This window comes from Gallinula chloropus (genome assembly GCF_964237585.1).
Source record: "Gallinula chloropus genome assembly, chromosome: 18".
Classification (NCBI taxonomy): Eukaryota; Metazoa; Chordata; class Aves; order Gruiformes; family Rallidae; genus Gallinula; species Gallinula chloropus.
The window spans coordinates 1681464-1707970 of NC_140103.1; the positions used below are offsets into that span (position 1 = coordinate 1681464).

Consider the following 26507-nt stretch of genomic DNA (forward strand, 5'->3'; position numbering starts at 1 on the left):
GTCAAGAAGACATTGCCTGGGCGGCACTTGGAAAGTGTCTGTCAGTAGTTTCTGCACTGACAGATGCATTTGTGATCTCCTTTTCAGACAGTACATACCTTGATTTTTGAGACAGAACCTTTGTCATGGCAGTAGAAAATGTTTCATAGAAAGTATCCCCAGTGTACCTAGCACATCCCAGCCAGACCTGTTCTTCCAAACATTATTCCTTTGTGTACTTTGAAAAGAATTTCATTATGATTCTTTATCCTGTTGAGAGCAAAACCACAACTGGGGGGAGAGAGGGAAAGTGAGATTTTTTCATATGTGCTAGAATAAATCAAAGACAGGTTGTTATTATCTTTAAAATTAGTTATCCTGAAACTTCAGTTGTCACATAAATATGGTTTCTTTTCCAAAACTGTAGAAATTCATTGGCTCAAGGAAAGGGTGACAGAAACTGTCCTACAAGAGTGAGTTCTTCACTCTTTGAAAGAGACCCATCCTGTGCTCAGACAGTTGCTTGCAATTGATCCTTTTCTTCATGTTAAGAACAGTCTGTGACCTCTGGCACGTGTTGGCTGCTGGGTTAGAGCTGAGGTACACGGTATATCATCTTGGTGATTCCAATGCATCGTGGGACAGGAACAATTTTATTGCTGCAATCTGATTATTTGAAGCCAAAGAGTTCCTTCCTCATAAATTGCATTAAAACCTGATCTAACTGTTTTCACCCTTTGGTCACAACACCAGGTCAGTCAAAGCACGATCAGCGATGAGTATCAGCCATCAGGTCAATGAGCTCTGGGATAGCACCAGCCCTCAGTAGGAGATGTATTGATGAATAATTTGATTGAGTGGGAACTCAGGGGAAAAAGGTGAATACGTGGGGATTTTAAGAAGTGTGGGTGTTGTGACAGTTTGCCCAACGTAGTTTTAAGGATTTAGTATCCCTTTAGGGGTAGGTGTTACAAGTCCTGGGGCCACATAGTGGCTCCCAACATGAATTGGTGGGGAAAACCCAGTATTCTCAAGTAGTGCTGTGGCATGGAGGTTTTTTGAGCCCAGTCATTTTAGTGGCCCTGGAATCCTGACCTTACACAGCCAATGGTAAATGAAATTGCTAGTATAAATCGCTTTCAGAAATGGAATTTAGTGGGGCTGCTCTAGGGGGGTTATGCTATCTAATACGGATTTTAAACACTCAACAGGTGAAGAGTCCAAATATATTTTGAGTATGAAAAAAATCTCCATATTAATTATACATAATATAATTTTATCATTCTTTGTTACTTTCTTGTTTAAATTCAATAAATATATTTGCTTGCTACGTTGAGTATTTGTAGATTTAAGCGTGGAGGAAAGTTGTGCCCTTATGGCAGATGCACAGCAGACTTCAGCATTAACATAACTCATTAAAATAAGATAAAAGTAGAGCTGCAAAACAATTTCTGTCTGTTGCCAACAAGGTTGTGAGAAAGGGAAATTTCACTCATTCAGTATAGGAAAGTCTAATCTTTCTGAAGTGGGGAGATCAGTCACCATTCCTGCTTCGTCTGTGCAGGCTACTGCTGAGCCAGGTACGCAGAATATACAACATTCCCTGGGACGTATCTGGGGGACATTAAGTAAAAATACCTTTCTGGATGATGCAGGTTCCATCACCAGCATTAGCAAAATGTGCATAAACCAAATGGGGTTTATTTTGATGACAGGCAATTTACCACTTTCCAGCCTGTTTCTCAGTCACATGGTTGAAACCTGGAAACAAACTACACTTTACACAGCCTTACGTAAGACCTACTTGATCTGTTTATTTTGGAAGGGAAGTAGGTAAAAGAGAGACAGTGGATTCAAATGGATTCAGATAAAGCTTTTTCAGTATTTAATGCTCTGAACTCTACAGGGTGAGCCCATCACTTTTTGTGAAGAAGCGTTTGTGTCCCATCGCTCTGCTGTCATGAGGCAGTTTCTTCAGAATGCCATCCAGCTCCAGCTCTTTAAGCAGGTACGGGCTTAATTGCTCTAATGTGGAAGCAGGTTCCTTAACAATACAACTGGGGGGCTTGAGGGCTGTTCCTGTGTTCCCTGATCTGTCAGCCATGCAATGAGGAAGATCCATGTACTTGGCAGCACCTTAGTTCCTGCTTTCTGGCTTTTCTCTGATTCAGGTGATGGGGTTTCCTGTATTTTAAGACGTGTATATTTTTTCCCCCAAAGGTCTCTGTGCTCAGTTTTGATCTGAGTGTACCTAGACCCCATCTATCCCCTGTAAACTTTGTACAGAGAGCATATTACTGTTAAACATGCTATTCCTGCTTTGGGGAAGCTGAACACAACTGTGTACAGACATACACATGAATGCAGTTTTTTCAGTGAAGCAGCATTCTGTTTTGCCCTGGTAAACATTTTGCCAGTTTTGGTTCTATTTTCATTTCAGGTAGAGTCCCTCCCCTCTAAGATCAGTGGGCTTATTCTAGAAAATGCAGAATAAAGTCTTTCTGAATAGAGAAAGGATGGGATGGATGATCTGTTTACACTCTTTTAACATTGCTATAGTTCATTGATGGACGCCTGGATCTTCTGAACTCTGGAGAGGGCTTCAGTGATGTTTTTGAAGAAGAGATAAATATGGGAGAATATGCAGGTAAGAAATATAGTTGTTTCAAGTCATTTCAGACACAGCTCTTGTTTTACTCTTTGTGGGCCATCATGATGCACTGGGTCATTGTGGTTAGTCACCTCAGTAACTGAGGCTGCAATGATCCCTGTAGGCTGAGTCTCTTAAATGTTTTGTTTTTCATCTGTCAGGAACTGTGAGTAATGCATTGTAGTCGGAATAAAGACTGTTCAGTCTTACAAAACCTCAGCTTTACACTTGGCTAAAGCACAACTGAAAGAGTTCTTGCAGTGAAGGATACTGAAAAACTTCAGCTTTACCCAGAACCACCTCAGGTTTCTTTTAGCAATCTTAAAAAAAAAAATCTCAGTGTCCTCAAATGTCTGAAAAAGAGCCTGGATAAAATAGAAATGCCTCTTAGCAGGTAGAAGCACAGTTGTAGATGGCTCATCAATTTTTTGCTGTTCTGTTTCTGTTGAGAGAAAAGGATGCTTGTCCTGTTCTGTGGCTGTACTGTTCATGCTCCTAGAACCACTAAGTGCTTCACATTTCTACCTTCCTGTTTGGTAGAGAGTTACAGTTTGTTTGGTTTTGTGCTTCTCTCTAGGTAGCGACAAATTGTACCACCAGTGGCTCTCTACAGTAAGGGTAAGACACGATATTCTCCCAACAGACACTGTAATCCTTACTGGAGCCTTGTCTGTTCTGTTTGGCTCTTAACCTCTGTCCCCAGGAACACAACTGACCTGTTTCCTGCAGTGTTTAGCTGTAATCAGTAAAAAACTGAAGGAAAAAATACCCTTAAAAAAAAATTACCATAGGAATCTAGAGTTTTTGAATGTCACTTGTAATGTCTTGGAGACAGCTGGAAATAAGTTGTTGTTGTTTTAGAAAATACTTATAACAGTAATGCAAAAAATTCCATCATATGGTTAATATGGGTAAATATATATAAATATCTAGGGTGACAAGTAATTTAAAAATTTCAGGAAAGAATGGCTGACAATATGTATAATTAAGTTCAACAGTCTATAATTTTTGTTGAAGATTAATTGTGTAGTAACAGTAGTAGTAAATCTTAAAACTGCATCTGTGTCTGGTCTCTGGAAATATACTTTCACACTGAAATAAGAAAATACAAAAATATCTAAGATTTTGTTCCTTGCATCTTACCCATCTCCTGTATTTATCAGGTAAGGTTCTGTACAGCAGCAGTCAGCGAGGTGTGGAAGATATATAAAACACTGACCAGACAAACAGAATATTCTGTCTGACATATTACTGTCTCACGACTTTTATTATGTTCCCCACATGCAATTCAGCTTTTCTAGAATTAATGTTTATGGCTGTAGTTAGATTTCATTTTCCCTCAATTTATCCCTTTATTGACTACTTAGGTCTTAAAAAGGCAGCATGCTTTTGATAAATAGTATTGTAGGATCATGGAAAGGAAAATAAAAAAAAGATCTTACTTCTTCAGATTGAAGGTACAGGCTTTCCTGGAACTGAATTTTTGGCCCCAGACACTGAGAATTTGGTAGGAAACTTTTGTCTTACAATTGTTTAGGGTTTTAACGCAATGGAGAGGAGACCCTGAGGGCAGCGGAAGAGTGACAGAACACTGGTTTGTGAGACAACCTGTAAAACAAGAGCTCTTGGTGTTAGGAAATGCTGACATTTGTCATCTGGAAACTGCTGTGTTAAACAGAACAGGCATTCCTCTGGCAAACCAGAGGGAAACATTTCATATGGTTTTACTTGTGTTCTTTTTCTTTCAGTTTACCATTTTAATAGTCAGCTCTAGCTAATAAGCATAGTTAGTGCTTTGTTATTTTAAGTTAAGAAAGGTGGATTTCAGATTGCTCTTTGCTTTAAAGAGCTTTGATGAAATTCATTCTATTGTTCCTGTAATTGTAGAAAGGAAGTGGAGCCATTTTAAATACCATGAAGACCAAGGCTAACCCTGCCATGAAGACTGTCTATAAGTTTGTAAGTATCAAGTACTGGCTTACTACTGAGATAAGAGTCTAATTACGATTCTGTTTTAACCTTTCAAATGAAACTTAGGACTTACATTCGTTTTTATTGGACTCCCAAAATTACTTAAAATTAGGCATTCATCTAAATTTCAAATTTAAATGGAAAAGTAATTTTGAAATTTCAGCGTAATTGAAATGCAAAGGAGAAGGGGAACCTGTGATTTCTTTTGAAAGTATAGATGATAAATTCTATTTATTACATGGAACTATTTCTGGTAAATAGTGCCTATATGCTCTACTAAGCAGCTCTACCATCTCATCATTACTCTGTTGGAAATCATTGTTACCTCGGGTTTCTCTGCTTGCAGCTTCATCGAAATAAGGGAATCCTCTCATTTTCCAAATCGTTTTCATCTTTTCTAAACGTCAATTAATTTTCCCTAGAGATTTCTTATACCTGCTTATTTAGACCCCAACTTACTGAGTTATTCTTTAGATGAAAATGTTTCCAGTTCTGCTAACAAACAGCTAGTATGTTAGTATGGTATCATGTATGGCTGCCAGCTTTGCCGTGCAAGGGAAAACCACACTGGAACCAGTGAGGATTTCTTTTAAGCTCAATTTTAGGAATAACTCTCCAAAAAGCATCGAGATAACTATTCAAGCTTTGTTTTCTCCTGCTTTCTCCCAGTTTGAGAGAGATGAGTAGGATGAGATTAAATGGAACTGGCATCCAGACTGCTGCAAGGAGAAAGTTTGCAGGGCTACTATTACTCTTGATTGTTAACTTACAGCAGAGACCAATACTTCGGGGAGAAGACAGAGGGTGTGGGATGCAGAGAGATGAAAGATGCCTATGGCATCAAAACAGAGAAAACAAAATTTTTGTGGGTGGTGGTTTTTGTTTGTTTGGGGTTGTCATAGCTTTCTATTTGTTTTAATATGTTTTCTGTATCTGTTAAATTTTTCCCCTTGCCATTTCTTACTAAGTAGAGAAGGTGAATCTGAATGCACTGAAACGAAGCGTAGTCACCGCTGGAAATAGAAGGGGATTTTAACTTAAATTAATTTTTCATGCAGGCAAAAGATCATGCAAAAATGGGAATAAAAGAAGTGAAAAACCGCTTGAAGCAAAAGGTACTTGAAGTTCTTATTCAAAATGTATAAGCACCATGTATGAAATACTTAGCCACAAAAAGCATTATGTGATCAATAGGAAGCTGTTTGATACAGTGTTGTTAGCACACTTCAAAATGCATTACCAGCTGTCCCGGATTTTTCACACTGTTATAAATATTCACAGACAAAAAAAACTGTCTTCAAATACATTAAGGCTCTGACTTAAACCCACAAAAGCCAGAAAATTGAGTGTTCTATTTGGAGTGGTCCCTCTCCTGTCCTTTGTGCTGGGGCATTGTGGAAGGGGACTTTATGTGAACTGGGAGATCTTTCCTACAGTCAGGGCAGTGAACTTTGTGCAAATGGCAAATTGTTGTTATTCTGTAGTAATCTCTCAGGGAGAATAGCATAGTGTTGGTCACTGGGAGAGGGATTTGGTATGTTTTGTGAGTGTCTGCTGTGAAGTTTAGGCAGGAAAGATTTAAATTAGAGTTGGTGTTCATTTCAGATTTGGATTATTGCAGGAAAAAACCTCCTCAAACTATTCTCCACATCTGTCTGTCATTGTCTGCAAACAGTACAACTCCAAGAATGTGAATTGTGTTTTGAGACTGTGTTATCTGGTACTAATTGTTCCTTTTAAGCCAGAAGCATGGTCATATTGATACACACCTTATGAATGAATGGTCAGCTCAGCCTTAGGTTCTTTTCTATTTATTCTGTGAAGCAAAGTTTTTAGAGTCTTTTTGGGAAACCAAGATAGCAAACTTGCTAATAGAACTAAAAAATCAGAAATTTTTATTCATGTTGTCGCATAATATTTTGTGGGGTTTTGTTTTTTAATCTGTGCTGTCTTGGTAGAGTTTTTTTCTCTAAATTTCTAAACCATCATCCTAAAACAGTGCTGCAAGTGTGTTCCTGTGGCACAAACAGAAATCTACCTGAACATGTTAACGCAAAGGGATTATTCTGCAGCCAGGTTATGAACTGATGCAGTTAACTCTGTGTACAATTGAAATGCTGTTTGCTCTCTAAATACTCTAACAGATCGCTAGAGATTTTTGAGGAAGGTAAAGTTGCTTCAGTTGCTTTTAATGCTGTTTCATTTTATTACACTTACTACTTTACATGTGAGCACTTTAGGTATAAAAAGGGAATATCTGAAACATGAAGCCGTTTTCTTGTACATGGAATATTTTAATGTAATTCCATGTGTTTCACTTCCGGACATAACCTTCATGAATAATAAAATATTTGGCCTTCTCATGTGCATTTCTAAAGCAGTTGGAGCTCTGTAAAATGACCAGATTGTTTTCCTGTATTTTAAATGCTAATATAATTGTATCCTATTCTGTGGCATTTGTATAAAAGGCTGAGAAACGGCTCGTTCATTCATTGCTTTGTTTTATTATTGTTGGTATTTTCCTAGTCCTCCAAGCAGCAAGAATTCTTTTTAAAAAACACACATAACATTTACAAACGAATGGCCCAATTCTGTTTCACCCTCCTTATTACATGACATTTCTGTAAGATGGTTCAATTGTTCAACGTACGCTTGCCCGAGAGCTTAAAAGATTTCCTGGTTGACACATGGTGCTCTACCTCTCCTTTCTTCATGGAGTTTGCTCTTTTCTATCCCATCCTCTTCTCTATTTTGAACATGAGATAGGAAGATAAATCTGCAAAAAGATATCGTGCTGTTTGAAGTGATAAAAATAGCAAAAATTGTTTTGGCCACCCTCTTATTGTTTTTAATGTAAAAGTCTGTGCTGCTCTGTTGACAAGTCAATTAGTGCATCCTCACCAATTTTCATGTGAGAACATTGTATTTTTCATGTATTTCCTTGCTAGCATGTGCAGATGTTAGCGGTTGGAAATTCTGGCATTGTTAAATACTTACTTCTTGCCAAATTTGGGAGGCTACTCTTTAATCTTATGAGGATAACCTAGGGTTATTTTTAAACTGAACTTACTATCCGCTGCATTTTAACATATTATTTTCCATTATTAATACAAAAGGTTTGCAGGCCACTGGTAAGGAAAAGTCAAATATAAACATCCCTTTTCCAGTTTTCGCTGCCAAATATGAGCAGCTTCTGTACAAGACAGAATTTTAAAATGCAATAAAGCTAGAGGTCTGCTTCCTACAACTCTGCATAGCAATGGTGACCTCTTAAATATAATCAAGAGCCCATTTTGCCCTTGGTCTGCTCCAGTCTTGGGTTTGAATTGCAAATGGGAAATGCAGGATTGACCTGTTGAGAGGTCACTGTGGTGTGTGTAAGGTCCTTCTTTAATATGATAGTAGAGATTGAATGGGGCTCTATTTCCATCCCTTGTTCATTTGTGGTACAGTATTTCAAAGCAACAGAAATAGTTTTCAGAGGATTCTTATGAGTGATAGCAAATAATTGTTAATAGATACAGCATGGCAGCTTTATTTTATAGCCAATACAGTACTTTTTTCTTTTTTTTTCCATTTTCTTTCTTTCTTCTTTTTCTTGTTCTTTTCTTTTTTTTTTCCCCCTGCTTTTTCCATTTCACAAATGGACCATGGTGGTCAAGTCACTCCGTTATTGACTAGTTTGAAGCTTAACTACATAGAATTAGGTAGAAGGAGGAATAGAAATGGTGCCGTCCTCAGCTTTCAGTAAGGAGAATGTGACTTACTGAGAGCGCCTGGGTAAGACAATTTATATAAATGGTTGGGCACTTGGCATTAATGTATTCAACATTATTTTACTTACCAGAGCCCTGTGTGGCTCTAGTTAATGTCTGTTATCAATGGGCTGTTGTCAGTGCTTTATTATCTGTACAGCTAGAAACAAGTCATTTAGAGCTTTATAAAATAACCTGAAGAATCCTTCTAGATGTTCTGGAATGTGTTTGTTGCTCTTCTAATAGCCAGTACTTGTAATCCATTAAAAAAGATGCCTAGGAAAACTACTAATGCATACTGAAACAGAAGAAAACCTTATTCAGCTTACAGGGTAAATTTTGCATATCTGTAAATATGTATCTTACTCATTCTCTTAAGTCCCTCCTTTAAAATAAATAGGTAGCAAACATTTCACCAGAGCAGACAGTTGTTAGGGGAAGCACTCTTCCTATATGGAGATAATTATGGAGTGTGATAGAACATTGTCATTCTCTTTTTACAGTTATCTATAAAGTATCTTTTCTTTCCTCGGGCAAAAGGTGGCTTTGTTCTTAATAATATCCTTAAATTGCATTTCCTTTTCATTAAAAAGTCACTGAAACATTGCTAGGTTTTGCATTGCTGGAGAATTTATTCCAGTAGTGAGTGACTTACTGCCTTCCACTCTTTTCTGGCCTTTGGGAAGGATTAGGTCTCATGGTTTTTGCTGTTATCCTGAGTAATATATATCACTTAAGCTACTTCAGGAATGTCTTGCTGGCTTATACCAAGTCCCTTTTTTTGGGATATGTTGGAAAAGCTCAGAATGGGAAAGTCCTCCTGTTTGTGGTCTTTCTCTCTGTCGTGCTCCCTATTGACTTCTGAAAAACCACATTCAAAGTCTGTTAGAGGGCTGAAAGTGTACTGCAGGCTGCTCTGAAGGGCTGCTCTCTACTTTCCAGTTACAGAATTGCCAGACACTTTGATATTTAATAATTTTCAAGCTTCTTGGAGCCCTTATTTGGGTGTTTAAAATCGGATGTCTCTAGCTCCAATATGTTTCCACTGGAGGTAGAAAGCAAACTTTTGTGAAGTGAGCTTTGCTCTGATGACTGAAACTGTGTTGTTGATTTGTCTGCCTTTTTGGGATTTGGGGAAAAAGAGGTATCAGGTAATTTAATTCTCATATTAAGTCATTAAAAAGTAATAATAATTTTGACCGAAATCTGCTCCAGTCTCTTTGGAAGGGTTTCTTTCCACCAGACACCATGGAAATACACTCTAGGAACACATTATCTTTTGTAGGCAATTATATCATCAGAGAAGTAAAGCAAATCTATAGCAATAAAAGCTGCAAGGATTTGCAGTGATCGTTACACATCATAGGGGGTTTTGCTTAATGGCTTGATCTCTCTGTAATCTTTTATCTCCTCCCATTGCCCTGATGTCCAAACTTTTACATCTGTTTTACATTTTTCTGGAAATTTTGCCATGATTTGAAGATTCCCTGCTTTCCTTTGATTCCCAGCTCTCTGTGGCCTTGGTTGGAGCCACAGCTCCAGGTGGAGCTCTGAGAGTTCGACCCATGTCAGGTGCTTCTGACCATGCTGGACACCTGTATGGCAGGCACATTCACGATGTGTGAATGAAGTTGGCATTTCATGTCATTACATTTCAGAGCAGTATGGCCACTGCCATGTGTTAGGGGATTCCCAAGCTGACCACATCCCTTGGTGGCTTGATGCAGTTTTGGACCTGAAGCATGAGTTTGACAGCAGCTTACTTTTCTGGTCAGGGAGTTGTTTTGGGGCTCTTTGTTACTAATTCCATGTACATTTGTTGAATTTTTTTAAAGACAAGGCAGCATTGTGCAGCTGGAGGGCTGGGAGCAGGAAAAAGTTTTTCTCTCTAGTTTGACCTTAACAAGTTGTTAATTTCCCCCCGATCCTTATGCCCATATTGGTGAACCACTGCTCTACCAGCTGGATCTAAAAAGGTCTCTCAGCTTCTCTGTGGAGCAGACAAAGCCCCTTAGAAAGTCCATCCAGCTTTTTGTTTCATTTGACCTAAACACATTAGGTCAGTCTGTGTCCAAAAGAACCATTTCTAATTGGCCATCAGCTTACATGTCTCATTATTGTACCTTAGCACGACGGAAACTTGAGGGGGCATGTCAAAGGTCAGTGAATCAAAGCAATGTCTATGTCAGCAGCCAACCTTAGGTCAGTCTTGCAGAGCTACAGTGTGTGCAGGTTTCTCTCTATATTTACCAAGCATTATTTCCTTGACATTGTTGCAAAGAGATGTAAGGTTTGGGGCCCACTGCGTTACAGACTATTTCTCAATTGACTTTCAAACTCTTTTCTCCTTGTCTGATTCCTTATGTCTGCATGCCTTTGTCTTTTTCAAAACCTATGTTACATATACCATACATACACTTGCCAAGTCTTCTAACCTAGGTTGATGGGTCATGTCACTTCTGAAGATGAGGACTAATGTCAAAAGCAAAAGCAAAGCAAAACAAAAATGCATCCTGCTAGGCAGCAGTTGGTTTTATACAACCTCCTGAAGGCATATTCAATACACACAAACTCAAAGATAAAATGCAAAGCTCTAAGCCGTGAGTTTCATCTCTCCTTGCCACTTCCATGAGTAATTGTTCCCCTACAGATAATTCTGTGGAGTACATAAACAGAATTACTGTTTCCATTAAGGTCTGCAAAAAGCAGAATAGCCCTGTTCCCAGGCTTCTGCTGGTTTTGTTCCTGGAATAGAAATTTTGACCTGTTTTTTCACCCTATGCATTTCCTGGCTTTTGCATTTTTGAGACAGATGTTGTATTGAATGTATCTGTTTGCATGCACCACTGGTATGAGGAGGAGAGAGTGGTTGTGTACAAGCTTCAGTTGGCAAAGTGCAACAAAATGTTTCATTCTAATGCTGTTTTCTTTTTTGTACTCTGTTTTTTTTTCCCCCTAACATCAAAATTGTTAGTCAGCATTATCCTCTAGTGTCTCCTTTGTGCCCCTTACCCTTAATCAAGAATGTTCCTGGCCCTGCTATTCACCTTCTCCTACCACACAGGACATTGCTGAGAACGGGTGTTCTGCGGCACCGGAGGAATCCCTGCCAAGGACAGCGCCTTCTCCATTGGTTGACAAGAAGGACCCTAAATTAAGAGAAGACAGAAGACCAATCACAGTACATTTTGGTCAGGTATGTCTTAGTGTTGGGTTCCTTTTAATTGTGTGACTCAGCAAAAATAGTGCAGAGAGAAGTCACAGTAACGAATATGCCAATTGTTTCATTATTTTTTCTAACTGAATTCTGTTGTTTGTTTCTGTTGTATCTGCCTAAATGGGATTCTGATGACCCGATTTACCTGGGACTTACTGACTTCCTTTGTTCATAGAATTTATTTTCCTCAAAATCAACATAAGAGATGGGAGGAAAACACCATTATTATATCAGTTTTATAAACTATTTTGCTATTCTTTTAGCATGCAAAGTGCTGCAGCCCTCAGGACTGAGGGTGTGTAATTTAAAATGTCCTCTGTTATCGAGCCAGATCATTAGTGTCGATATGGAACATCCAACTATTAAAGCGTTTTAACATTCTCTGAAAATTAAATGCGAGGTACTAAGATGGAAAAATCAATTAATAGCTTGTTAGTGTACTCTGAATTTCAGTATTGACAACTGAGCCGTACACATTAGTTACTCTTATAATGTTTCTTTTGATATGTCTGCAAAAGAGTGACTTTGGTTGTGTGTTTTTTTAAGAGCTAGTTATTTAGAAAATGTTCTGGTTGCTGTGATTTTCATGGAAAAAACATACAGCATTTACTATCAGTTTGCCAGTGTTCCCCTTTTAAGTGTAGCCTGACTCAAAAAATAACATTATTTGTGTTCACAGTTCCCTTTCTGTCTCTGTGTCTATTTTCTGCAGTATTATGATCAGAAAACAGGAGTGAATATCCGATTTCGTGTAAGGAAACGGTTGGATTTTAAACCATTTGTAAAATATTGGGAATTATAAAATGTGAAGCACACCAGGTTTTTAGATAAGTATCTATAAATAGAAACGAGTCAGTAGAGCTGCGTTGACGGTTCAGGCATTAGGTAGGGCTACGCGAGATGGAATCGTCGCTCAGAGCAGTGTTGTCTGTCTCATTTTAGAATGAGATTTGTTTCTTTCAGAACTTTCACACTGTGCTAAATGTAAGTTCTTGCAGACTTTTTTTTTTAAACAGACTCTCTTCCAATTAAGTATTTGCAGTAGTGGTTTATTTTTCGCTGGCTTTCAAGAGGAATTGGGGCTACTGGAGCAGTGTAGCCATCGAGCTCCGGCAGGAAAGTGTTAGTTTCATTGAAAGCAGTCAGAGCGCCAGACAATGTTATCATCTACTTTCAGTTTTTTCCGTTAGATTTTTATGAAGGATGGATGCTTCAAACATTTTGGTAGATTAATGAAATACATAATCGAGTGGAAAGTGCAAATCTAAATTCATGAGGGTTTTTAACGGTCACTTTACAATTTTTTAATGATCACTGTCTCCGTGTCAAAAGAAACACGCGTCAGCTGTGCGGAGCCACTGGCTGTGGTGAAAGGCTCGCTTGCTAAATGCTTATTACTGGCATTACATTACAAATGGCCGTTTCCAAAAAATGCTCTAACTTAGCAGTTGTAGGGCTATCTCACTAAGAGCCTTTGTCCTTTCACAGGTCTCTTTTTCCTGGTAGCCCAGTGCCAAAATGAAAACTAAAGCACACTTTCATTCAAAAGGAAGAGACGCTCAGGTTTATGAAATATAAATTAAGGAAGGAAAAAAAAAGAAGCAACGTTTACTGTTTAAATGGGAGATGGCTTCTAACTAGTGATTAAAGGGAGAGATTTTAGTGTCACTTTTAACTCTGTCTAGAATACAGTAGGTGGGAACAATTAAAAAGCCACAAGAACTCTGAAATAAGGGCTGTTTGTGCATTCACAGTTCTTATAAACTGAAGAGGATGAAAGAGGCTTTTTTCTCATTGTCACTTGCTTTCTATGTCTGCTAGTATTATGCTAGTGTATATGGCAAAGGCAGACTTTTTTAAAATGCATGCATGCGGATTAGGGTCAAGCCCTGTGTATCAGTAATGCAGTAAGCCTCGTCCATACCACTGCAGTGAGAGAGCCTACCAACAGCAGCGAGATGCTTTAATTGAGACATGCTGTCAAAGTGACAAACACATTTGCATACAGTCTATTTATTTTCGTTGGAAAGGTCTGCAGTCTGCTGTTGGTTGAACATTCTTAATCAGCTCGCTGTAAGTGAGCCGGCAGCTAGCTGTCCTATGCTAGGTGCTTCTCTTCATTACATGACAGATTAGCTAAAGGGGGATGGGCTAGCAAGCCAGCAGCAACCTTTAATTTTAACTCATTATCTCTCACCCTATAGTGAGGTAGTTTCTAGTTTTTCCAAGTACAGTTGTGTATCTGCAGTTGTTAGGCTACACAAAATAACAGTAAAATATCTTGAAACGTCTTTGAGCATAGAGCACCTCAGCTGATTGTTCTCAAAAATTTAGCAGCGATTATCTGACTGTGTGAGATTCCACACTGTTGTAGCTCATCCTGGCAACTGGTTATGGGGCATTGTTTGAGGGTTGTTGATTATGGAATTGTTCTAACAGTGGTGTCGGTAATGCTCAGATATTGTGGGAAAGCTCTCCTTGATCGTGACAAGGAGGATTCTCGCCAGCTAGCCTAGGGCAGTGCAGTAAAGATTTATACAAACTGTTCTTAATAAGACTACACGGGGAAACCAAAGCAGAAGGGTGTGACCACAGCTTTTTCTCCCATTTGACTTCGCATGCTTTTTGGTTTGCTCGGGGTGCACCTCTAATACTGACCCTCAGATCAACCGAATCCGAGGAGCTACTGTCGTGGGCTGAGTACAGCTGCACTCAACAAGTGGAGAGCAGTACAGGCAACTACAGTTCTTAAACCATCAGAACACTGGGTACGTAGCTGTCCTTGGGATCCCCCCCGAGCACAGCCAGGCAGAACAGGCACAGCAAGCCCACGAGCCATTGTACAGGGCAGAGTGGGACAGCTAACACAGGTGATGTGTGACTCCGGTGCATGTAGGTTTTGCTTCCATGCCTACACGCACACTTCTTAGGCAGCATGTTTATCTTTGTGATATTTAGCTATTTGGAAAATAAACACTGGGGGCACATTCCTTGTCCAAGTAAGCAGCTGCTACAGGCTGCTCGGACAGGGCCCACAGCTTCAAACATTTCGATCTGTTGTGATACCAGATGTGGTTTGGGCTGACTGGGGGGAAGGGGCAGGGGTGGTGTTTGGGTGTTGTTTTGGGGTTTTTTTGTTTGTTTTGGGTTATTTTAATAATGTTCATTTTCACCTAATGGCTGCAGAAATTTTAGTTCTTTTGATTATTCATAAGCCTTGTCATTTTATGTGCAAAATAAGGAAGAATGACTGCATACAGACCTTTTTTGTAGTATATTTTCACATTTGGAGCGTGCATTAGCAGTGCTTGAGTTGTGTGTTCCTGCTAAAAATTTTGGCTTCCATCGCTGAGCGGTTGCTGGTGGCGAGCTGCAGCGAGAGGGATGCTGCACAGAGCATAGTGTTAGGGAGCCCGAGGTCCCTTCTGCTTTGTGACTTTCGTTAACTGATTGATCTGTGTTGCAGTTCAGGTTTGTCTGATTTTGGAAGGGTGCTGCTCGAGGAGTTCATAATATCTCTACATCCTAAACAAACATGACAATTTATAAGTATTTGGGAAAGTGATATTTATCCATGCTATGTATGTTACAGCTAAAAAGCAAAAAGTCTGGGAAATGCAGGCATCTCCTTAATGATGGTGATTGTATAGCTAGCTGGTTCACGTGACACAAGCAGCTCTCCAAAATATCTTGCTGAGTTTTTAATGAGCAGCAGGCTTTCTCAGTTCTCTTATGGGTATTTTTTTGCATTATCTAAAGCAAAAGAAACAAACCAAAACCACTGTATAGTGTCTAAATTGATGATTTTGCTAAGGGAGAAAGGTACATTAATATCCGAATCTGATATTTTAGAAGCCTTTTCCCTCCAGAGGACAGAGTTTAACTGTTAGGCCACTAGTACACGAGCTGTGGCTATGATAAACACCTACAGTGTCTGTGTACCACATCCAGGGAAAGAAATGCTGTGTGCCTAAAAAGGCTTTTGAGCTTAGATGAGTGGACACATTGACGGGTCCCCTGAAGTACCACAGTTGCGTGTCCCGGCTGTGTTCATCCAACCCCATTGGAACCCGTTCCGTTGTGCAGTGGGTGTCACACGGGCAAACACAGCACTCGACGTTTGGCAGAGTTGCAGCTCTCATCTTGGGGAGTAAAGGGAACATTTCATTTTCCAAAAATACACTTGTTTTTAACACGTCTTTCTCCTAATGAAGCTTCTGCTTCTATCCACACTGCTTCCCACCCTTCCACCCCAATTGAGCCTTCACGCTGTTCCTCTGGCACGTTGCACTGAGTGCTGCTGCGAGAGCCACCTTGTTCCCACAGGATGAATACTTGTGCCCAGTCTTCCCATCAGGCTTTGAGAGGTGGTGTAAGCACAAGAGGCTCAGCCCAGAGGCTTCAGAACCAAACCTATGCTGAGGAAGGTTCTTTTTCTGGAACTTTTACACAGCCAGAAGTACAACTGATCTAGTACAATTAAAACAACAAATTATAAGCTGCCAGAAACATCATTTGTTGGGAAGGGTACCATTTCATTAGCAGGTTACACTGGCAGCTATGTTGAGCTCTCTACTTGTTTCTATCATAACTAGAATGTCTTTTGTCAGCTTAGGTGTGTTTATCTTTCTGTGGTTTGTTTTATTTACCAAAATATACAATATTTCATTCTGTTTAAGTACCAAAAGGTTAATAAAGCTTAATAAAATACAAAACACTCTTCCAAGTAAGTCCTTACCGTAGAGGTTCAATCATGTTCCATTCTGGATGCAAACTAGGGAGAATTAGTGTTCTGGAAGCTAGTGGGAATAACTGGGAAAAAAATGGGAAATACATTCATGTACTAAAGCAGCTTATCTGACTGTGAAAAGACTTGTCCAAGTTCTCTTCCCGGCTGATTCTTACAGTTGTTAAACTTTCACGACTTACTTGCTGTTTGGGCATTTGCTCTGAACGAAAACGTTCATTTTTCCCGCTGATGATCTGCACTGAGACATGCAGAGCAAACAGCTCTGCTTTGTGGGGCAGGTTTCTTCTTCAAGAAGATTAAGTGGCATTAAGAGGTCAGGGGGAAGGTGGGGAGGAAACTAGCCAGCTACATTCCAGAAATGCAAAACTGGATCGCTGAGGCCAGAGGCAGCAGAGGGAGGGATTATCTCCAGGGTAAAAGAGATGAAGTAGGGAAGGGAGGAAGGCTCCTTTGCCAGACCCTGTGACTCCCTTCACACCCACGTGCATTGGAACAATAGCAGATTCCCCAGGATCGCAGCAGGCATTGTGTGGCACTGATGTAGAAACCAAAGGGGAAAGGGGAAAACAAGTTCATTTTCTAATATATCATGCAACTGTATGCTATGGTTGCAAAGCCAGCCTCCTGTTCTTGCCCCTTTGAACTGTTCAGACAATAGAGATACCTTCATTAAGAAAATGAGCTTCTATTCCACCCTTCTTCACTGGTGAGCAACATGGGCTTCCTGTTCCTTTCTGCTGAGCCACGTGGAATTCCCTCCCTCTTTCCATTTGATTCTTTGTGCATGTAGCAAAAGTAGAAGCCTAGGTTTCTTTAAAATTATTTTGTCTTCAGAAAGCCTATTTCCTACCTTTATTTATTCTCATCCTTTTTTTTTCCCCTTTCAGAAAGGAATTCACTGTTGTTCAGTAAAAGTCACCTTGCAAGAGAGGCAGATGTGTTGGCCCAGAAGCACAAAAGTCTGCTTGAGACTACTCAACTGTCCCATCAGGGTCTAAGGGGACAGTTTCCTTAGGGGAGTAAAAGCAATGTCAATGGACAAGAAAATAATTCATTCAATTGCTATTCTGCTTTGTGGTGTGCAAGATTTGCAGAACTGGCACTCAGTGGGATAGGAGTTGTCCTACTAAAAGGCTTGCACTCTTGTCATGCGTGTAAATATTTGACGAGACCTGGTGCTCTCTTTAGGAAGATGTGCACCACCTGCAGAGCACACCCAAAGGTTACTGCCTCTCGTGCACTCACTTGCCAGTATTTTCTAATGAGCAACCAGCCAGCTGTGTCTTCTTCAGCTACTACAGCAACGTAGCAAGCATGTAGCTCATGCTATGGAGGAATTTGTGCTTTGAGGTAACTGTGTGGCTGCTGTCCTGCCTTCAGCAGATGTGTTCATTCTTCAAAATAACAAAACACATTCTGGACTATGGTTTTTGTGTTTTCCAGTTGTCTTGGCATTTCAGGTGCTTCTTACGCAGGGTTGTTCAGAATAAATTTACAGCCCCGCGTACATGCAAGTCAGCTGCCATAACGCTTGGAGAGAATACGTGTGGTTGAGCTGACCTCCCAGGGCTCTGTGACAAGCAGTAGCAGCTGTATCATGCCTGTAGAATTTCCTTGTTAGTTATGTTGAGGAACCCGTAAATATCTTGTAGCGAATATCTCGGTCCATCACTGCTGGCATGTGGAAGAAGAATTGCACTTTATAAATAATACATACATATAAAATAAATACATCAGTACATGCAAAGCTAACCAAATCACCTAGATTGACAACCTGAGAAAAGCTCGGAGGGTCTTACGGGTGACTTGCTGAGTCTATCAATGTAGATCAGCATCCAGAAGCTTCTTAGGTATCACTTGTGAAGTTGATACGTGCAGTTAGGCCAGAACTGTCTGAATTGACCTCTGGGCCCCTGGATTAAACTAAAAGATTAAAGGGAGAGAATATCTGAAACGTATAATTCTTCTCACTGCTCACCCCACCGAGATGGCTTGTTTGGCCAGGCATTTTTTGGATTTGCCCTTCAGAACTGGGCTGATTAACACCAAGTAATACAGTTGCAGAGTGCCATGCGACATAGAGGAGCCGTGTGCTTTTGGGTGGTTGTGTGGAGGAGTATCCCCCTAATTATGCAGACTTCCTCCGCCAATGATGAAGCTGAGCGAAGCAGATAGTCCTTGCTGTTTATAGAACTCCTTAAATGAAAGACCATCTCTTTTTTTTTTTCCTGCACAAGTAGAAAATATTTTTTCTGCTTGCTAGAGAGGAATAGCTGTTAAGAGATAATAAGGGATATGTCCATTTTCCAGTGTTCTAAATCATGCGGGTTGCATGATCTCCTTGATTTGAATTCTGGTATCAGGCCCACAGAAAGTCCAACGTAAAGCTGACAAAATGACCAGTTAAAAAAGAAAACACACACAAAATAATGTGCCTTTTATTTATATATATATAAAATATTACATTGCTGGATTTTCCGGTATTTTAAATGAAAAATATATGTAGTTAGTTCCATGTTGACAATGTCCTTGAGGATTTGACAGTGAGATTTTCCAGCAGTTGCTCTTCGTTAGAATCCTGGTGGTGTTTAATAAGGCAGCCGAACTGCTGGCACCTTCGGTTCTTGTTTGTTCTCCGAGGGCTCGGGGCTGCTGCAGTAAGCACATCGACCAGGGCTGATCATTACAAGGGCGTACGCCACCATGAATAAAAATGTCACACGTTTTCCCATCTCACAGCAGTACAAAATGTCAGTCCTGTCAAACAGACATTGCAGGTAGCAGTGAGCAGTCAGTACAAATTGGGAAGCCGAATATTCCCCCAGCTTTCTGATATTCTTCATTTGAAGCAGAAGAAAAACAGTTGTTAACCTATTAGCTGTGATTTTAAACTCTGCTGAGATAGTAGATGGATAGACTTTAACACATGGGGATAAATATATTCCTGGGGTCTGGGATTTTTTGCAACATGTCTCTCCATCCATGTATGTTGAGAATCAGGCAGAATGAAAACAGGCCACTGCCAAATGTACCTCATTTTGGTAGAACTCCTTTGGAAATTTGAACATCATCTCACTGAGATTCTGTCTCAAACCCGTCCCTGTTGTACCTCTGTAAGTAGTTCTGTGAAAACGTCCTTGCTGTTTTGCCAGTAACTCAGAAAGGGCATGGTTCAATGAGTTAAGGGAGTTTTCTGTCATGCTCCTTTCATCATGTAGTAACATAACTTTCCTCTTTCTGTAAGTTATGCTCCATTCAGGCTAAGGCATACCTACAGTGTAGAGTCCATGGGGTGTGTTATTTTCTGTGTGTGAGACATGGACCATGAACATAACTGTGTGTTCACCGAGTTACCCATCTAGGATTGAGGCATGGATGTAGTCAGTGTGGGATTCTGCTGCCATAGCAGCGTCCAGAAAAATACCTGGTGCAACAGGTATATATGATATTTGACAAAACATCAAAGAAATAACAAAACCTGGTACTAAGTCACCAGTGGTTACCCTAAGGGCCAAGGGGAGCAGGTAGAGTGGGCTGCAGTGGGTGGTGTAAAAGTGGGGATCTCAAAGTTACTTACAAGTCCTTTCTGTCAGTAGAATTCTCTTTGGTTTTTCTCTGGTATATTCTCAGTCAAAAGAATGGTGCACACATTTCAGCTGGGGAATCGTAGCAAAGCACCCCCTTACCCAAACAACATTGATTGTTGAAGCCAGCTGCCGAAGGAAGGGGCAGCAAGGAGCGCTCATGTCCCAGCACCACAGAACAGAGACATTAGAAGCTGCAGTAGAAGAACACTGCCATGCTCCTGCCTCGTGCTGTTAGCCATCTGCAGGGTGAGCCTTAGAGTCATCTAAGGCCTCACCACATATAAACAACGTAGGAAGCAAAATGTTTGAGGCTTTTTGGAACCAGAAAGACTCTGGATTGAATTAAATATTTTGTATTCTGCAGGCATCCCTTTCCTGTGGGAAGAGCTACCTACTACATATAACTTAAGTCACAGTGGTTTTCAAACTGTGGTTTGCAGGCACCTGGGATCTGTGCCAGGTAAATAAGAGGCTGTTGACAGTCATCTCCTTTGGAAAATGTCAGGAGTCTTCAAACTGCAAAGTGCTGAATAATATCAGTTTAATAGTTTGGGGGTTTTTTGCAGTGTTTCAGAAGAGCTGAGTGCATATATAGATGGGAGGAGGTCAGGGTTTATTTTCAACTGCACAGCAGATAAAAAGTGAAATAGAAGAACTAAGTGGTCACAGTCTCAAATTGTATTAATACCATCTTTTGTGGGTTTTGTGCTGCTTGTTTGCGTAGTGTATGAACTTTGCTGTCACTTTAGCTAGGAAGCAATCTGAAGTCTTGACAGGTCTTTAAGCCATGGATACCATTACAAGTTAACCACTACTACAGAATATTCCTCCCATCACCATCGTATAAGAACACATGGTACTTTGGGGCATGGCCTGAATATGTCTGTCTGCTCAGACACAGAGAAACATATCCCCCTAATTCTCAAAATTCTTCCTTTCTTCTGTAAGTGCAGACAAAAGAAATAAAATACCATTCTGTTCTACAGCCAAGGGGGTTATTATTTAAGCCATGTGTTTTTAGAACAGCATCAGTTGTAAGCAATAATCACCCACAGCAGTGTAACCTGTGGCTTTAGGATTTTCTGACCCTGGCACTCTTCCATACAAAGCAAATTAGAAGGTGTAGTTGAGAGGCCTGTTTGCTTCACCCTGGTGGAACCTTTTAACTGGGCAAGATAGACATGATCCTGATATCATGCTCCTGCTTTCAGTCTTGGTTTCAGGAGAGATCTGCATCTGGTTAGTACCCTGCTAGATTTAAAGCAAACTGTGGTATATTTTATGTTATAATATTTAATATTTTCAAAATAGCTGTTCTGGCATAGTTTGCACAGCATGAGATTAATAGATGGACATTATCAACGCTGCCAAATGATGAGTTATCAGGGCTCTGTGTCTAGATGCACCAAACAAGGATGTTTTTTACCCTTCATTCAGAAGGACAGAGTTTGTCTCAGCCAGGAGAGAGAGGAAGCAAAGGTAGACTTTCAGAAACCCCCTTTCTTCTCCTTTAGTAAAGAGTGAGTTTACCTTCTCAGTGGCTTTTTGGGATGGACCTTTACATCTTTAGCAGTATCCCACAGCATCAGATATGACTCAGATGCCTAAAATAAAGATCCTTATTCAGTGTTAGGGACAGGAGCTTATAGGCATGTACCTTTCATTTCCTTCTCTTACTGGCTACTTCTCTATTATGTAACAGAAGATTTCTGGCTAGAAAGGTAAGCCACTACTCTTTGCTTTTCTCATTAAACTCATCAGAGGGTTTAGTTATAACAGTCTCTGCCCCTTTCATAAATTCTTGGCACACCTCTAGGCATTACTGCATTTTTGCTGGATTCATTCTACCTCCCCAATCTCCAAATATGGCTTGAAGAATAAGGCATCCCTTAAAGCATAGAGATTATTTTTATCACAGGACCCAGCAGATTTCTGTTGAGGTATTTCAGAGTGTAAATTAAAAATATATGCTGTAAAGCATACACTGTTCTTGTCATCCCAGTTTGTGAGCTGTACATATGGGAGTATGTAAAAAGTAGTGTACGCACTGTGCAGGGATCTGGATGGATAATAAAACAGCTGCCTCATAGATTCCATCTGCTTTCTGTACTGAATCTTTTTAGGTACCATACATTTTTCAGAGTTGTTATTTTTTTTTAATTGAGGTCCAGCATATTTGCCCAAAGTCAGCACTTCAGAGCTTCTGCAGCGTGATGTGTCTGAGCATGGGTACGTTCAGGGCAGTGCATCCCTCTCCCGTGTCTGGTTGTCTTTATAACGTATTAACAGTTTTGAAACCAGTCCTGACTTTCTGAAAGAAAGGAAGATATTCACATAGACAAGTTTTGCTTTGGAAATTAGCAGAAACACCCCTCGCTACTAATTGAGAAAGAGAAACACTTCTTTCTGTACGTTCTGACAAACCAGTTTTCATCTAGTTGCGTTTCCTTTATGCATTTTTTCTAGTTGTGCTCATTGCTGCGTATGAAATAGCACCTCTAATTTACTTATAAAAGCTCTGTTTTGAATACCACTTTAAAAAAAATATCTCAGCAGGCATCCACAATTAGTTTGAGATAATATTCTGCTCACAAGCTGTTACCTCGCCGACCAAAAATGATCTTTTTGTAATGTTTTCTCCAGTATAAAACCCCTAAATAGCTGTATTGTGAAAGTTCCGTGGATATATAATAGCTACTTTATCAGATGTGGGATCTATAGTTTTAAATAGTAGTTTTACAGTGTAAAAGTAAATGTAAGAATTTTTTTCTCCCTCCAGTATATCATAGCTTAAAATCACTTGTCTGATAATTACTAAAACAATGCCAGATCTGCATTTATAAAATTGGCTTTCTCCAAATTTTCTGTCTTGTTACTTCAGAAGTATTGGGACCAAGACAATTAAGAAAATATCTAGAGCAAAAGGGTATTCTGGTAAACAGCTATTGGTAAGAAAGTGGTAATTTAGACAGTTCTCCACTTCATAGAACAACTATCATACATACCTTTAGGAACATACCTAGAATAGCAATTTAGCAGCTTTTAGCAATGCAGCCTATACTGTTTTGTACCCATTCATCCTTACAGCACAGGTAATTAAGTTGATATTCCAACACAGCTTCCCCTACTGACCTTTCGGAAACAATGTGGTTTGCTGCATTAACAAATTAACTTTAAATCAGTGGCTTCTCCAGTAAATCTGGTCTTCATATAGTTCAAATGCACTTGCTTAGCCCATTCTAGTGACAGATGGGCTGTCATCAACATTAGTAATGAAGCTCTGGCCAAGGGCAAATAACTGTTCTCTCCTGGTGGACCTCCACGTCGTTACTCCTCACTGCCCTTTGCCAGATCTTTTCTGTGCCTGTCCTGGGTTTTGGCTGGGATAAAGTTAATTTGCACAAGAAGCTGGGAGGGGATATGGCCAGGACAGCTGACCCAAACTGACCAAAGGGATATTCCATCCCATAAGGCATCATACTCAGTATATAAGGGTGGGGAGCTGGTAGAGGAAGGGTCGATGCTTGGGGATGGGTGGGCATCAGATTCTGGGCAGTGAATTCCATGGTGTATCAGCCACTTCAGATATTCTTCTGTAAATATTGTTGTTGTTATTTTCCTCTTATTTTGCTGTCCTAGTAAACTGTCTTTATTCCACCAGTGGAATGGGGGGGGAAGCAAAGGGCCTTGGGGTGCTGAGCTGCTGGCTGGGGCTAAACCACAGGTCTGTGAAACTGTTCTCTTCAGATAGTTTTTGTGTGGTGGTTTGCTTATTTGCCTGAAAGTCCTGTTGTCTTCTCTCTTAAATTTGCATTTCATCTTAAAACTCCTGGCTTATATGCAAATATTTAAGGTAATTTTAATTTTCACTTACCACTAAAATGATACACAAAATGTGCCCTAGCACGTGCTTGTTCTATCCTTGGGCAAGCTTAGAGCACTGTGCCTGAAATCTTCCTATGATTTAGAGAAAGAAAAACTTCTTCCTGTTCTTTCTCTTTCCTTCCTTCCTTCTCCACCTGAATCCTGCATTAGAGAACCTTGACCAAAAGGGACCCAACTGAAGCTCTTGCTGAAGCATATCAGTGCTGCCTCTTGTATAGACTCACCTTGTGCAGTGTGTGTCTTGTGTGTCTTGCCGCTTGTAGAGAAAGGTGCCAGCTGTTCCAGAGGAGAGACAAGAAACGTTTCAGTAGAGAGATGCAGAATTTTAACAACATCTGTCTGAGGAAAGCTTCCCAAGATGCTCATGCCACAGATGACAGTGAAAAAGCAGCTGTCCATCCTTTCTCTCACTGGCAAATCTTGCAGCAAGGTCATGAATTTGAGTGATGATTTTATATATATTTTTTTAGGGTAGCTCCATAAAGAGTTTAATTATGACTCTTCAAAGCTATGGATTTATCAGTAAATTATGGCTGGACTGAATTCCACCTGGCATTCAAGATGTCAGTCTGTATGGCATTGATCTGTCATGTGATAACTTCAGTCAGAGTAGAGGAAAGTTCAGTCAAGAGAAGGGTGTATTTGGAAGAGCAGCAAGATGAATCAATGCTGATACCAATAGAAAGCTTAGTTAAAAGGAGGAGAATGCTGGGAAAAGATGACTGCAGATATGACATCATACTTCAGTTTATGATTTTATATTGTACTTAAGAAGTCTATCTGAATGGCATATAATTAAGTAAAGAAATACTGGGGTTTTTTTAAATCTCTATCACTTCACAATCCCCAAATATGGTCGAAGCTGAGGTAACTCCAGTGAGTGTAGGTAACTGATCTGTATGTCATAAAACCTGGGAAATTCTGTGTTCAGTAGTCCTTGGTTTTGGATTGAGTAATTAAATGAGACTCACAGCTCATATTAAAGAAGAGAGGTTTTGACCCTCTTGAAATGAGAGAAAAATTGAAAGTAATACGGGCTTATGCTTATTACTTAGACACCAAAAGGAAAGAAATAAGTAAATATAGTTTTGAGTTCTAGACCAACATCATGATGTTTTGAAGTCTGACTTTTAATTGTTGGTCAATTAGGACTAACAGGAGTAAAATGTTAGTGCTATGTGTGGTTTGGCTATGGGCAAAGGGTATGTAATGCATTGGTAGTCCTGTTAAACTCCTCCACATCGTACTGGAATATCTAATGCTCTTACTCTTCTGTGTACTCTCTGACTCTTGTGTACAGATACTCTTCAGTTCACATCAGTACTTCAGCTGAAGAGAGTAACAATATTGGTGACACTTGTAACACAAAGCATAGTTTTCAGATACCTCCAAATACTTAACACTTGATTTTATTGCCATTGTCTAATCAAGCAGCGATGTGGCAGATAATTAACAAACCCTGCTGCAGAACAATATCCTTCCTCCAGCAAGCATGTGGGTGGCTAAGTACAGTTCAGTTGTACATGTCCTCACAGTGACTATAATCAATATATCAACTGGGTCTCCAGGAGGTAATCCTCAGCTGTCATCTATCCTGTGTTGTCTGTCTGTCTTGCTCTTGAAGGGCCTGTCTTTGTCCCACTTTTTTCAGATGCTTTAATAATACCATCGTTGGTTCATCAGCTAACGCTGGGGATGCTACAGTCTTGCAGCACTCACTGGAAAATCATCCCAGCTTTTGCTATAGAAAGTAAAGCTAATTCCCAAATCAAAGAAGTTCCAGGGCTGTAATACAGTGTTTGAAACCAAAGAAATGTTCAGTGATATTAACTAATACTGAAGGAATTATAATATCAACATAAGTAACACCTTGTAATTCTTGTATCAATGAAAACATAGTTGTCCATAATTAAAATAGGAATGGAAAATAAATAGCACTCAAGACACTGCTAGCCATGGCTTTAGGAAAATACTTAAATTTCCTACCTAAATAATGTGCCTGCAAATTTTCTAATGTAGAAGTGTTCATGATTTCTAGATAAGTAAAAGAGAAGAAATAACAAAGGGAAATAGATATGCAGGAGGCATAAAAATTTGAAAAAAAAGAAATGAATAATAACTGCATCTTGTTTTTCTACATCATCAAATACTTTTCCTAAGTTGTTAGGTAGTAAGAGAATGTCTTCTAAGTAACTAGAAAAGTGCAAATTTCTGATTTTTCAGCTGTTCCATTATGCTTCTGAAACATAATGGCAAATAAGTATGCTATGTCACATAACAGAAGTTAAATATATTTTAAGATTGTGCTCTCTGCCTGAGCAGATAAGATGGGAAGATACATAGCAGCATAACTCAACTTCTGTGACGGAATTGAGTAATAGAAGGTACAGAAGGGAAACAGTTCAGGAGGGCTAATGGCAGCCACCTCAGCTCACCACCCTGTCATGTCTGTCTTTGTTCTCTTTGTTTTCATACTTGCTTTCTTGGAAAATACAGAGGGAAGCTATTGCATAGAATAATTCTGGCCTCAGCTCTCCATCCCAAGTGTCCTTTTTTTTTTTCCCTTCACCCACCCAAAAAGCTGAGCCAAGTACATGTGTGCAGTCTGGCACTCCTTCATTGACAGCACGGGGAAGGAGAAAGGAACCAGTGGATGATAAAATGTCATTTAATGGGAAATTTGAAAGAAAAGTCTGAAGAGAGAGAGGCAAGA

General features: G+C 39.8%; 1 protein-coding gene across 1 annotated transcript in view; it reads left to right on the plus strand.

The window, feature by feature from the left end:
* The window catches only part of DENND1A (DENN domain containing 1A), a gene marked incomplete at its 5' end in the record, with an annotated part of 188530 nt that overhangs the window by 142859 nt on the left and 19164 nt on the right, over positions 1 to 26507 (plus strand). Inside the window, 6 exons of the mRNA XM_084272711.1 lie at positions 1886 to 1987; positions 2539 to 2626; positions 3207 to 3247; positions 4517 to 4588; positions 5659 to 5715; positions 11420 to 11551. Of these exons, the coding sequence (XP_084128837.1) occupies positions 1886 to 1987; positions 2539 to 2626; positions 3207 to 3247; positions 4517 to 4588; positions 5659 to 5715; positions 11420 to 11551 (492 nt within the window). The remainder of the gene's footprint in view (positions 1 to 1885; positions 1988 to 2538; positions 2627 to 3206; positions 3248 to 4516; positions 4589 to 5658; positions 5716 to 11419; positions 11552 to 26507) is intronic.